Here is a 13,819-nt window from a genome sequence, read left to right on the forward strand (position 1 = left end):
CTACAGTATTGCTGACTATCCTGTTAATGTGTCTTTCTTCTGTCTTAAATCAGTGTAGATTAATTGAGGACTGATAGTATTCACTGTGGGAATCTTGACAGATATAGTCATTGACTTGCATGTGATAACTGCTTGAAGAAATTATCATGTTTTGTAAGCCTACTGCCTCAGATGCCACAGTGAATATTATTATGGTTATCTGGTGATAATGACTTGTACAGATAAAGGAAGTGACTTGATGATAAAAGATCTGTTTTACCAACATATGTATCATGTTACCTTCTGTCAAAATGAGTATCATGCTGTGGGATTATGTATCGATACAAAACCACACATAAAAAAGATGTACTGAAACGTGTGGTCAGAAGTGTTTCCTTACAATTTACTTGATTTGTTTTGCTTGAATCTCTGTAGTATCACATAAGGGTAAACAGATTGAATGTAATAACTGTCTGATATTTTGTATTTGGAACAAAGACATAAGTGAAGTTTTCTGTGTCAACATTCCTGCATAGATGTTCTTGTCTTTCTTTAAATTCCAGGTGGGTTCGAATCAAGGTTTGCCCTGATTATGTTTCAAGGTTTGTCAGCACCATACACATGCTCATGGTTTTAACCGAAGTGCTAAACGTCTGAGACCCGCATCACTTTGGACTTTCCTCCCACATTAAGCTGACACACCACAATATAACTGTAATACTGTTAAAAGCGGCGTTAAACCCAATTTTAAATTCCAGTGAGTGATATTTAGAATGCCCTACTGAATTATTACGGGGAGTATCTGTCCCTCGTGAATATTGGGTTGGACTAACGATCCTTCACTCGGGCAGATAATCTGTACATTCTTCTATCTTCTTGGCTATCTTCGAATAATGCAACCTCATGGTGATACATATTATATCAAGGCTACATGTGTCTTAATGACCATAACATATATATGTAGAAATATAAGGGTAAGTTCTGGTATGGTTTTGTCATATGAGCTATGAGTATCCTTTTCCTTAGAAGTATACGGGCAACAGCTGTGTATTGGGGAAATAGGTAGCCTTTTCCTTATAGAAGTATACAGGCCAACAGCGGTGTATTGGGGAAATAGGTAGCCTTTTCCTTATAGAAGTATACAGGCCAACAGCGGTGTATTGGGGAAATAGGTAACCTTTCCCTTATAGAAGTATACAGGCCAACAGCGGTGTATTGGGGAAATAGGGAACCTTTTCCTCAAAAGTATACAGGGCAGCAGCCATGTATTGGGGAAATAGGTAGCCTTTTCCTTATAGAAGTATACGGGCAACAGCCTGTATTGGGGAAATAGGTAGCCTTTTCCTTATAGAAGTATACGGGCAACAGCCGTGTATTGGGGAAATAGGTAGCCTTTTCCTTATAGAAGTATACAGGGCAACGGCTGTGTATTGGGGAAATAGGTAGCCTTTTCCTTATAGAAGTATACAGGGCAACAGCCGTGTATTGGGGAAATAGGTAGTCTTTTCCTTATAGAAGTATACAGGCCAACAACGGTGTATTGGGGAAATAGGGAACCTTTCCCTTATAGAAGTATACAGGCCAACGGCGGTGTATTGGGGAAATAGGGAACCTTTTCCTCAAAAGTATACAGGGCAACAGCCATGTATTGGGGAAATAGGTAGCCTTTCCCTTATAGAAGTATACAGGGCAACGGCTGTGTATTGGGGAAATAGGTAGCCTTTTCCTTATAGAAGTATACAGGGCAACAGCCGTGTATTGGGGAAATAGGTAGCCTTTTCCTTATAGAAGTATACAGGCCAACAGCTGTGTATTGGGGAAATAGGTAACCTTTCCCTTATAGAAGTATACAGGCCAACAGCGGTGTATTGGGGAAATAGGTAACCTTTCCCTTATAGAAGTATACAGGCCAACGGCGGTGTATTGGGGAAATAGGGAACCTTTTCCTCAAAAGTATACAGGGCAACAGCCATGTATTGTGGAAATAGGTAGCCTTTTCCTTATAGAAGTATACGGGCAACAGCCGTGTATTGGGGAAATAGGTAGCCTTTTCCTTATAGAAGTATACAGGGCAACAGCTGTGTATTGGGGAAATAGGTAGCCTTTTCCTTATAGAAGTATACAGGGCAACAGCCGTGTATTGGGGAAATAGGTTGCCTTTTCCTCAAAAGTATACAGGGCAACAGCCATGTATTGGGGAAATAGGTAGCCTTTTCCTTATAGAAGTATACGGGCAACAGCCGTGTATTGGGGAAATAGGTAGCCTTTTTCTCAAAAGTATACAGGGCAACAGCTGTGTATTGGGGAAATAGGTAGCCTTTTCCTTATAGAAGTATATGGGCCAACAGCGGTGTATTGGGGAAATAGGTAGCCTTTTCCTTATAGAAGTATACAGGGCAACGGCTGTGTATTGGGGAAATAGGTAGCCTTTTCCTTATAGAAGTATACAGGGCAACAGCCGTGTATTGGGGAAATAGGTAGCCTTTTCCTTATAGAAGTATACAGGGCAACAGCCGTGTATTGAACCAATTTCCACACCACCATCTCTGGATATTCTACAAAGTGTGGGTGTAGTTTGAGGCCTGCATGAATTGGTAGTCCATGTAATGTACATGTAGGTCAATATTGCTTGTCGCTAATCAATGCACATTATACTAGAGCCCTTCTTGTTACATGACTTTATGTGTGTTCATTTCCATAGCATGTCATTAACCCTTCCTCTGATGCTTATTTTCTCTTGATAACAGGGGGCACTTAGCCCGTGTCCAGAGTTACATCACATGTGACAATTGGCCCTCGTTTAGGGCTGGTGTGATCAATTCCGGGCGTGATAATGTCATATACCTGGTAAATCGGCCTTTGATGCTGCTTGTAAATTTAGAAATACATGCTGAAACCCTGCTACTTACTAGCTCTGTCATCGCCACTGGCAGCCTCAGTGTTTTGAGAATTAATAGCCAATTTCTAATGATGGATGATATTTCAAGAAGTTTTGCGGATATCGTTTGTCAATAGCAGCAAGACTCAAAGACTGGAAGCATGTCAGACAGGGAGATGAAAAGTAAGTTTCAAAAACTGATTTTCTTGTCATCAGGAGACTGATATGAATTAGCAATCTTTGCTGGGGGTCGCTATCACTCAGGATCTTGTTTCACTAACAGGCTTTCGTCTCGTTTTACCTACAGGGAGCATGGTTCCAGAATTACGTAATATGAGCCTTAAGTTAACTGGTATGTTTTCCTTCTGTATGGTTCAGAAGACATACTTTCAGAACTCTAATAGTGAATGTCAGTAAGGTAGGTTTTCATGGTAATTTGAATTTTTTTTAGTTATATAAAATATACTACTCCAAAGACTTTTTCATATGACTATAGTTATCTGTCATGGCAGGGTTTTTTGGCAACACACAGCCTTCTGATCATGGGTGTTCTTTAACTTCGTTTGAGTAGTATCTGTATGTATATGTTGCTGTGAGGTAGCCTTATAGTTGAAGCTTCTGTTCATCATACAGAAGGCCCATGCAGGTCTGATCACATCACAATACAAACTTGCCAAATGAAAAAATCATAGAAAAATTAGCTGCTAATAAAACTATAATCAGCCTTGTGTTGACACAATGTAACGGTGCCATAAAATGCTGCTCATGTTGGTCTTGTTGAGATGAGAGTGACTTGTTGGCATGGCAACACTGGTAGGTATCAGTCAGTGTCCAATCTGTACCTTCTTTGCCTCCGGCCTGTCAGATGCATCCTGTGGACAAGAATTGTGATGTATGTAAGCCAGGAGAAATTGTAATGAGCTGGTGATTATCAAACGGCTGCAACTCTGATGAAAACAGCTGGCACAGGAACGTCAGGGTACTTTGTAAGTATACTACTCAAAACATGTTAAGAATCACCCGATATTTTCATGTGATTGTAGTTAATCTGTCATATAGTTGCTGTTCAAAGCAGCGTTAAACCCATCTCACTCACTCACTGTCCTATAGTTATATGAAAGAATTGGGTGGCCCTTACCTTTTTTCAGGAGTATATTAACAATACAGGGCAGTTGAAACTTTATCACTCACAATATAGGAATAGGGTATGCCTTTTCAGTGTTTGTTGACATCGTGATTGGTAGTTTGTATTCATGATGATATTTTTGGAATTAATAAAGGTTTTGGGGCATGCCAAGTTACAGGTGTGGTTGGTTGGTGTACTCCCGGTTTCCCAACATTGGAAAACTAAGAACAACACAGGGATTAATGGATTAACACCTGTGGGTATGTCCTACTGTCTTTTTAGGGGTGACCGACGCTCTATGGACACACTATGATTTCAATGAACAGGAGTATGAACAAACATGCAGTCATGGATTTTTTTATTTATATCGTATTTGATTTCACATGATTTCCATATCACAGCACATGAACGTTAACAGGATTGAATTTCACAATTAATATTCTAATATCACAACAGTTTATAATGTCTCAACATCAAATTTAAAATACAACTCGACAATTTATAATAAACCAACATGACATTTCATGATCATCACGTACAAAATGGGCCACAGCATCTGAAAATTCAATTGCTGACCAAAATACCATCTTTGGTGTTGATACCAGCTCTACACCCTGCGCTTCAACACTCCCAATAGACCTGCCCATCTATTCTTGACTTCACCCTAAACTTATGACCACCACACACTAAGTTATCACCACCATGCTTGTTCTTAATGTAACTAATATCAACTTGTGCGTTTGCCATGATTGCAATGAACAGCCACGAATATGTCCTGCATTTATACTGTTTATTAATTGGTGATCACTACACTCACGCATAAGTGTAAATTAGTGAACACGGTCACTCATATTATAAGAGCCTGGCATAAGTGCTAAATGGTGAACACGGTTCAATCTGGCAGGTGGGTGAACTTAACTCACCCACCAGCACCCCTACCAATAGTGTACCCAAACTTATCCCTCTATTGTTCTACGCCTGACTGGGTTTGTTGGTTTAAGAAATGTTGGGAAACCGGGGGCACCCCGGTTAGTTAATCCTGATTATGAGAAGACAGTGTTTTGATTATGATCAATAGTGATGGATATTTATTTTGACTAATTCCTTTGTTCTAGTCACGCTTGTGAGGGGTATGTTTGTTGTAAGCCTGAACTGTTAATACAATATACAGCCAAGTCTGGTTAATCCGACAGTTGGCTTTAGCCAACACTAATGATGGGAACCGATTAAGTCAGTGCTATTTGGACCAGTTATTCCGACAGTGTCACACTCTGACTCTGACACACTTCATTAGCAACGAATTACCGAAATCACTCATTAATCAGTCTCATTAATCTAACACAGTGATCAGCGTACTCCGTGGTCATGACTGCCCTCGAGTACACAGCCTGTGTTTTGATGAGAGGAGTTGGCTAGTAGCTGCATATTACAATGGCTGCAGAGAATAACTCACTTAACAATAAACATTTAATGCTTTAAATCACTACCGCTAAAGACATCATATTACAAGTCACATCAGAACAACCTTTTGTGAACTTGGACCGACCAATAAAATAACTGGTAGGAAGTCGACATTAGCTGCTGAGAAAGCAGCTTTCTTGAGCTTTGCAGCACTAGTTTCAAACTGGTGACTTCCATTCCAGACTACACTTCCAAATATATTTTAAATCAATCATGCAGCACGTAACAGTAGTTCGGAATGCCCGGTTGCATGATTAGAAGACATATTCTGCTGATAATATAACATCACATCATGAATATTTCCTTTCTTCATTGTTTTATTTCAATGTATATGCATTGTTATCTATCATGTAGTTGTCCGATTTTCTATTACAAATGTTGATATAACTTAATTTTGTTTATCCGATATACTCATTAATCTGACATTATCGTATGCAACCAACCATGTTGGATTAACATGACTTGACTTTGGCTACCATCAAGTTCCTGTTCTATGCTTTTCCCCAAAAGTTTAGTCTCAAGAGGACATTTTACTGTGTTGATTAAACAAAGCCTACAAATAAAAAATATACCCAAAACTGCGACAGTAAATTAATAGTTAGTTGTTTGGATAGAACAAGGCACAGTAAAAGCCCAAATTCAAATGCAGATCTTGATTCAAACTTTGTTGAACACAAATTGAAAATACTGATACTTTTGTGGACATTTCACATGGTTATCTGCTATTGCATAACCAAACCAAATGAGAATTGCAAAACATGTCAGCTGTGTACAATAAACATGCAATGCAAAAACAACTTGTCAGTTGGTTTCTTACATGCAATATGCTTGTCTGAATACTTTTCTCACTCATACCAGGATGTTTGGAATGTTGACACTGATTTGCTGTTAGAACGTTGACCTCAACTCTCCACACAGACAAGTATCATGCTCGAGTAACAGATCTGATTTAAAAGAGCTTGTCATGGTAGAATCATTGAGTCTGTTAGTCACAATAGCTGTCTTTGTATGGTGCATAAATTATATGGTCTAAATATATATATATATATATATATATATATATATATATATATATATAAGTGATCCTTTTCATATTTTTATACTTTCGTAAGACTCGAGCTGGTTTAACACTGCTGATGCTGAAAGTGGCCCTCTGTCTAACATAAGCAATTGTATACCAGGAGATGTTTTCCGTCCTTAATCCTGTTTTCCATGGAGCCAATCAATCCTGATAGTAGCGTTCCTAGTCATTGATCTTCATCTTTGATGCTGACCCCAGCAAAATGTCAGCACTGAGAAAGTTGTCTAATCATTGTCAAGAATGGAGTCACTATTCTGTGGAAATGGTTCCTGGCGCTGGTGAATATTCCTGATATATATAGGCACAATTAAGAGCTTACAATGTACATCTGAGTAGAGAAGTGAACAAGAATCTCCCTGTCTGAGTGTTGTGTAGATACTTAATCATGTATGAATGAAATTGGAGTCTTGCTCATCGCAGGTCATCGTTTTTTAAATGTTCATAACTGTGGAACACTTATGGTTTGTTTTCTCAGGTCTCATGACAGATATTGTCAAACAACAGAAATCAATAGATGAAAAATTTTCACTGAAGCTTTGAGTCTTGATTTTGGTTGAGTAACAGTTTGATGTTAATAGCTTGTTCATCATTTTATGCAGAGACAATTTGGTTATAACTTGTGGATCCATACATAGAACTTAACATTAGACTTTATTTTTGTATGCATATACATGAAATGGGGTGTTTCTAGGTTGTATTTTCACTCTTTTCTTTTTTGCTATTTGAAGCATGTGCAGGATTGTCTCCCTTAGATGACAGGATCTGCTGGAGATGTATTTGAAACCTTGATTATTGCGATTATTAGGATCTTTGATTTGTGAGCACCATAACTATGCTCCATTGGTTTCAGAGAAGTGGTAAACATCTAAGACAAGAAGTCTCCAGTGCTATAATTAACCAGACTTGATCAAATCCCCCAAAATGTGTTGAGTAAATGTATTGATCCAACTACTGAAGCCACTGTATTAGAGAACCAATATAATATATAACGTCATTTGGAAGTTCACCTGAAAAATGTAATCCCATTATCCTTTTAGAATATTTGAATTCTGTAAGTTTGTTTCAAGAAATGTGTTTTTACATAACTTAAATTGGAAATAACATCTTAATTGAATAGAAATCTAAATGTAATAGTGTGATGAAAACTGGTTGACGTTATATGATGCAAACAAGCCTATCTTTGAAGACTCTTTTCAGGTTCTAGGGATTATTTAAGTTACAAGGAACAGTTCGGCATAACTTATAGCAGGACATTTCCAATGACCTTCATCCAAATCACTCTGATTATAGTATTCAGCCAGAAATTGCTTTGATCAATATATATAATGAGAATTATTGAGATAAACAAACAGAAATAAACTGGGGTTACGTCCCATGAGATATAATTAATTGTCATTACTATTGGCTGTTTTTTGGAGCCACTGTTGACACAGTCGGTGTGAAGGTAGAAGTTATTTCGGGTATTCATTAAAGTAAATAATCAAATTGTAAATTCCTGAATAGTGTACCCCAATTAAGGGTCAAGTCAAACACCCAGTTTGAGTACTTGGAGGACCTATGGGTAAACACAGGCAACCCAACCATTACATGAAATCATTGAAATGAACAAGAAATGTGTGTGATGACGTTAGAAATATGTGCTGGTCATTTCTCCTCTGATGAGCAAGGAGTCACCCCGGCTGCAATGTCGACCTAATGGCATTTCAAGGCAGCTCTTGTCTTTTGGTGATTAGTGAGCATAATTAGTGAAGGGAATCAAGTGGTAAAGTGAGACTAAGTGCAGAATGAGGAGAGATGAAATATAGAGACATATTCAACCTGGAAGGCTGTAGTTACACAATCCACCAGGCTGAAATCAATAAGAACATGATTAGGACTGTCGGGCACAGAAGGGCCGATTACGACGCTAATATCGAAATCTACATTTGATCCTTTCCCCAGGCATCTGTCATTGTGATTCTTGGTAAATATTTGCAAGTTATTCTGCAGTTTTGATGTTTGCTCAGAAGTTAATAATGTGCAAGAGCTTTTCAGCAGTGAAGCGTGTGCAAAGCGTAATTTGACCGAGATCAAATATGAAATTGACAATTGTTGATATTTGACTCCATCTAGTCAGGGAGTCTTATGTTTGGCTACTGAAAGAAAATAATGAATTCGGTTTTTTTAAATGATGGATTGGTCTTTGTTAAATAAACACAACATTGAAGACTCAGATTAAAACTGAAATTACCAATATGATTTCTTTTGTTATCATTTTTCTATTTTGTGCCAGGAAATACTTTCCCAGACAGAACTATTTGATATTGTAAATAATAATGTTTAAACTGGGACCTAATATTGTTATCTGGAGCATGTGCATCACAGCAGGAGATGTGGAGATTTGGTGGTCACGCAGGTTGTACAGAGATCCAGACCAGCATCCTCAATTTCTACATCCCACTCTTCTCTTCATCGCCTCTCTTCTCTTCATCTCCTCTCCACTTTCCTCTTTTTCCTTTCTTCCTCTCAACTCCATGCCTTTTCTCTTCCATTTCTTCTCCTTTCTTACATTCCCCTTAATGCCTCTCTTCTCTCCTCTACTCTTCCTCTCCACTTTCCTCTTCTCTCCTTTCTTGCCCATTTCTGGTGTCCCCCGTCGTGATATTGCTGGAATATTGCTAAAATCGGCGTAAAACCATACTCACTCACTCACTCTCTCCTTTCTTCCTCTCCTTCCCATTCCTCTCGTCCTTCCTCTCTGTTTAATGATGGCACAAACCATTTGCTATTTTCATACTGTGCGAACAGAAGATTATATACAATGATATGATATGATCAACTGTATAATTAATTTTAAGCCTTATTTGAACTTGCATGTAATATTTTACCAGTCTTACACATGCAAGTGTTTATGAAATGGACTGGAGCTGAATGAATTTGAAAGAATTATAAATGTATCAGTTAACTGTGTCTCCATCTATAGCTTAAATAGACATGAAATAAGCATAAAACTGTTATTTATATCTTGTGAAAATATTGATGAAAGCTATCATCGATATTGGGTACACATCTTAATATGATAAAGCACCATTTATTGGTTGTTGAAAGGTAGAATAGATTGTGTTAGTTTAGTGCGATTAAAGGAATATTGCACTTGGCTGTCAAAGAATAATTATTTATTGCACAGTGATAATTGTAGTAGATTGCAGCACCTGTGGAAAGAAACAAATGGGATGTATGGTTTATTTCACAAAAGTTTGGCAGCCAGAGACATGTGATGGATGGGAGGGAAGTGATGTGATGAAAATATTCAGAAAGGAGTAAAGAAAATACCTTCAGTTTCCTGAAACTGAAAAAACTAGGCTTGCCAAAGAATTGTAGAATTGCTTCAGATGATGTTAAACGCAAGTAAGACAATATAATACTCCTCACGATAACTTACACAATACCATATGTGCAAATAGGACCACATGTTATATGTATATATAGTGACACATGTTATATGTATCTGTATAGTGCTACATGTTATATGTGTATATATAATGCCAAATGTTATATGTGTATATATAGTGCCAAATGTTATATGTGTATATATGCCACATGTTATATGTGTATACATAATGCCAAATGTTATATGTGTATATATAATGCCAAATGTTATATGTGTAAATATAGTGCTACATGTTATATGTGTATATATAATGCCAAATGTTATATGTGTATATATAGTGCCAAATGTTATATGTGTATATATGCCACATGTTATATGTGTTTACATAATGCCAAATATTATATGTGTATATATAATGCCAAATGTTATATGTGTAAATATAGTGCCATGTTATATGTGTATATATAATGCCAAATGTTATATGTGTTTATGTGTCTCACACACACACACACACACACACACACACACACACACACACACACACACACAGACACACACACACACACACACACACACACATCTGTCTAGACTCTCTCATAACATCTCCATCTATGGTTTTATGACTAGCGGCTTGAAGGCTTCAGACTGTGGCAACAGGCATCAACTGACAGGAGGCCCCCAGCTGGGGGATTGGATGGGACGAACCTGTAGGGAGGACTGTAACAGTTGGTTACATAAAGCCTCAGCTCATATGGGACCAACCATTTTGTTATCTCCGTAGTCTGGAATTTTATCGACAATAATAATCTGGCATAGAAAAATGAAATTTAGATAAAATGAACTGAGAGTTTTATGATTGTGGATATCAGATGAGCCTCTGCCATTTCCCTTCAGTGAACAATATGAAATAATTTCTTGCAAAATTTCTTAAGCCCTAGGCCATTTTGAATTACAGTAATGAACCTGTTCCTTGGTCTCCAGTACATGGTGTGGGAAGCTCACTTCTAGTGTCACACTCATCATAAACTGGAATATTGCAAGGAGCAGTGGAAAACCTTTCTCACCAACTTATATTACTATAAAACATGGACCCTCTGTAGTTTAAACATGGTGGCAAACAATAACAGTAAATGTCACCTGTTGGTGGACATGCAGGTTTGAGCACATTGCTATGTGTAATGTCATACAATTGCGAAATAATATTTAATTATTACATTTATTGAATTTAAGGTTGAGTTTGGTTTTAGCTTTGCTACCTACATTCAACCATTATTACATGCAACTTGTTTCAAATAAAAAAAAATCATTAATATTTATTGCTTTGTACTGGGCCTCAATAGATATGCTCTTGTCATGGATATAAGGGAATAGTAGGACCCTACGAAAAACCAGCTGTGTTGATATCATCCATTGTGTGATAGACAATGGTATGGAGCTTTATTGTTGTAGTATGTAAAAAGGCAAGCAATAAACATGTTTGTAGGACATGGGTTATCCTTGCTATACCAGTGCCTATCATATACATATTAAAGCCTTCTTGTGATGATTTATAGCATTAGACAAGAGGAGCCTCGGAGATGGTCACAATGCATTTGTTAGTTTGCTATGACTGCTTGTTACAAGAGATTTTATTTAATGTAGGCATGGACTGCTAATGGAAGGACTTCTATTCCAATTGTCTAGTTGAGAAATTGATAGTCGAAGACATTTTACTCAACACAATGTGGTCACCTTATTTGGTAGACTCAAGCACTCAGTATCATATTTCTACTGAAATAGTTTATTTGGCCAGCATTGATCAGAGTTCCTGCCAACATGGCATGGGCAAGTGTCAGTTTCAGCAATAGACAAGGTTATGTACATGTGTTTATTTGAAATGAGTTATAATGGGAATTCCTGGTGACATCCAATAGCCAGTGTTGTCAGTTGGTCTGGGAAAGCCAGTTGATAGAAATGCATAATTGATGCCATTATCTCAAAATGAGAGAAAATATTGCACATGTAATATGCACCTTCCCTCCAAATAACGAGGGCCATATTCCCTCATTCAGTTGACATTTTGACCCAGTGGTAATAAAATTCTGCATTTGCCATTTTGGAGAGTGTGGGTTCATTTCACACACTTCTAGCTGATTGTGGGACAACCCTTACAGCCATAATTACATTGACGCGGAGCAGTTGTACGCGGCAACCATGCGGAATACGCGCTGATCGGATGGTCCAGATTGTTGCGAGTGAGACACTTTACATCTGCATGCAGGGAACTGTGCTTGGGATTTGTAGTGAACAATCTTGATTGGTGTTTGTTGTGGTGTATTTTGTTGGATTATTCAAGAAGTTTGGGAAAGTCAAAATGTTGAAAGGTAGGTGAAATCTAGGGTGTTTGCTGTTTTAAGTCATATAATTATATTGCATCGCTGTTATCTGGTCACTTTTTAAGGGACTTTTTGGATTATTAGGAATTATGATTTTGAAATATGAAATTATATATGAATAACTATATGAATAATAATCATATTTTTTGTAGAGGTTAATGTATCAACCTTCACTGTGGACTCTGTGTGAGATATAAAATCAATGTATTTATACACATGGTGCTTAAGTAATTGTATTGCATATTAAAACCATTGGACGGTATAAAAATGGCCGTGTTCATGCTGTAATGGCCTTCATTTGAGAGTGTTTTGCTTAATAGGAAAGTCGTGGATGAATGGATAATTTTTTTTCTCAATTTCTTTCATCTTTTCTACTGATGAAACATCACACGATAAATGTAAAAATTCAGTTACTAAAATTGAATTTTATTTTTAAGCCAACACACAGGTTTCCGGAAATTATTTTCATGTTTGAAAACTAAACATTCCTCATCTGGAAAAATGGGTTTTTTTCTGAAATATTTATGTAATCTATTGTCTATTGATATGGTTTGCTCTCAAATTTGATGATTTGGCTGAGTCAACTGTAAATTGTGCCTTTTATTTACGTTTTTGAGAACAAATAAATATATAGTGATGTTTATATGGCAATAAAAAGTCTACACTCAAAATAAATCTAAGTGAAAAAATGAAACTCATACTGATAACTTATTCTTCAAAGCTAAGTTGTTGCTTACAGATATCTGAAATTGAAAACGTTTCAGACGAAATATATTACCCATAAAATAAACAATAACCATCTACTGTCTGTTGGTAAGGTTATATTGGAGTAGGGAAGAAATGGACCAGTTAGCTAAGTTTTGCCACAGACATAGACACAGTGTATTTCATCACTGTGCAATGGAACATCTCTCGTCTTTGACCAATTGATTGAAAGTGTCGTCTATTGCATCCTGGGAAGGAAAAAATCCCCGCCTTTCCCACGTCATTATGGAATTGGTATGAAGTCCCACCGGACAGAGCTAGGGTAAAACTGGAACATTTGAGTTTTTAACAGTCATCTCTTATTCCAGCCAGTCAAGACTGTGGGGAATGGATATACAGTTTGAGCTGACAAGCTGAGCATGACCAAACTGGCATTTGTTAATTAGAAAGAAATTTACGTGATTAAAGGCATGGATCTCTTGGAAGTATCTCGCAATAGACGACGTAAGATGAATAGTAAGTAGTAACATCTTCAACTTTCTTGGATTGTTAATGAATCTGATTTCCTAAATTATAAATTTGAGATTGATAAAAAAAATGACTTTTTCTGAATTATAAGGATGGTTGGTTTTCAACCCATGGGGTGAGAAATTAAGTTCCCTTATGAGGATATTAAAGAAATAAGTTCATGGAAAATGAAATAAAGGGAGGTTAGTATCTGTGCTCAGTGTGATATTAAGTTGCAATATTACTTTAAAATAAATGAAAAGAGATTTAAGTCTTGCAATCTCACACTACATTACCTGTATTCTTTAAACAGATTAACATTTAACAGAACTCACCT

At 37.1% G+C, this 13,819-nt stretch overlaps 1 protein-coding gene across 13 annotated transcripts in view; it reads left to right on the plus strand.

Annotated features, from left to right (window-relative positions):
- LOC124152156 (calcium/calmodulin-dependent 3',5'-cyclic nucleotide phosphodiesterase 1A-like) overlaps positions 1–13,819 on the plus strand; it is a 406,387-nt gene that overhangs the window by 332,669 nt on the left and 59,899 nt on the right. Inside the window, exons 1-2 of one of the 13 annotated variants that reach the window (XM_046524949.2) lie at positions 12,018–12,258; positions 13,344–13,491. The exons of 11 other annotated variants lie outside the window; for them this stretch is intronic. In XM_046524949.2, coding sequence (XP_046380905.2) covers positions 13,446–13,491 — 46 coding nt within the window. In that variant the 5' untranslated portion in view covers positions 12,018–12,258; positions 13,344–13,445. Of the gene's footprint in view, positions 1–12,017; positions 12,259–13,343; positions 13,492–13,819 lie in introns of those variants that run through there. One more of the 13 variants, XM_046524954.2, reaches the window with a different exon arrangement.

The sequence above is a fragment of the Haliotis rufescens genome, unplaced genomic scaffold (assembly GCF_023055435.1).
Source record: "Haliotis rufescens isolate VD_foot unplaced genomic scaffold, xgHalRufe1.0.p SCAF_4, whole genome shotgun sequence".
Lineage (NCBI taxonomy): Eukaryota > Metazoa > Mollusca > Gastropoda > Lepetellida > Haliotidae > Haliotis > Haliotis rufescens.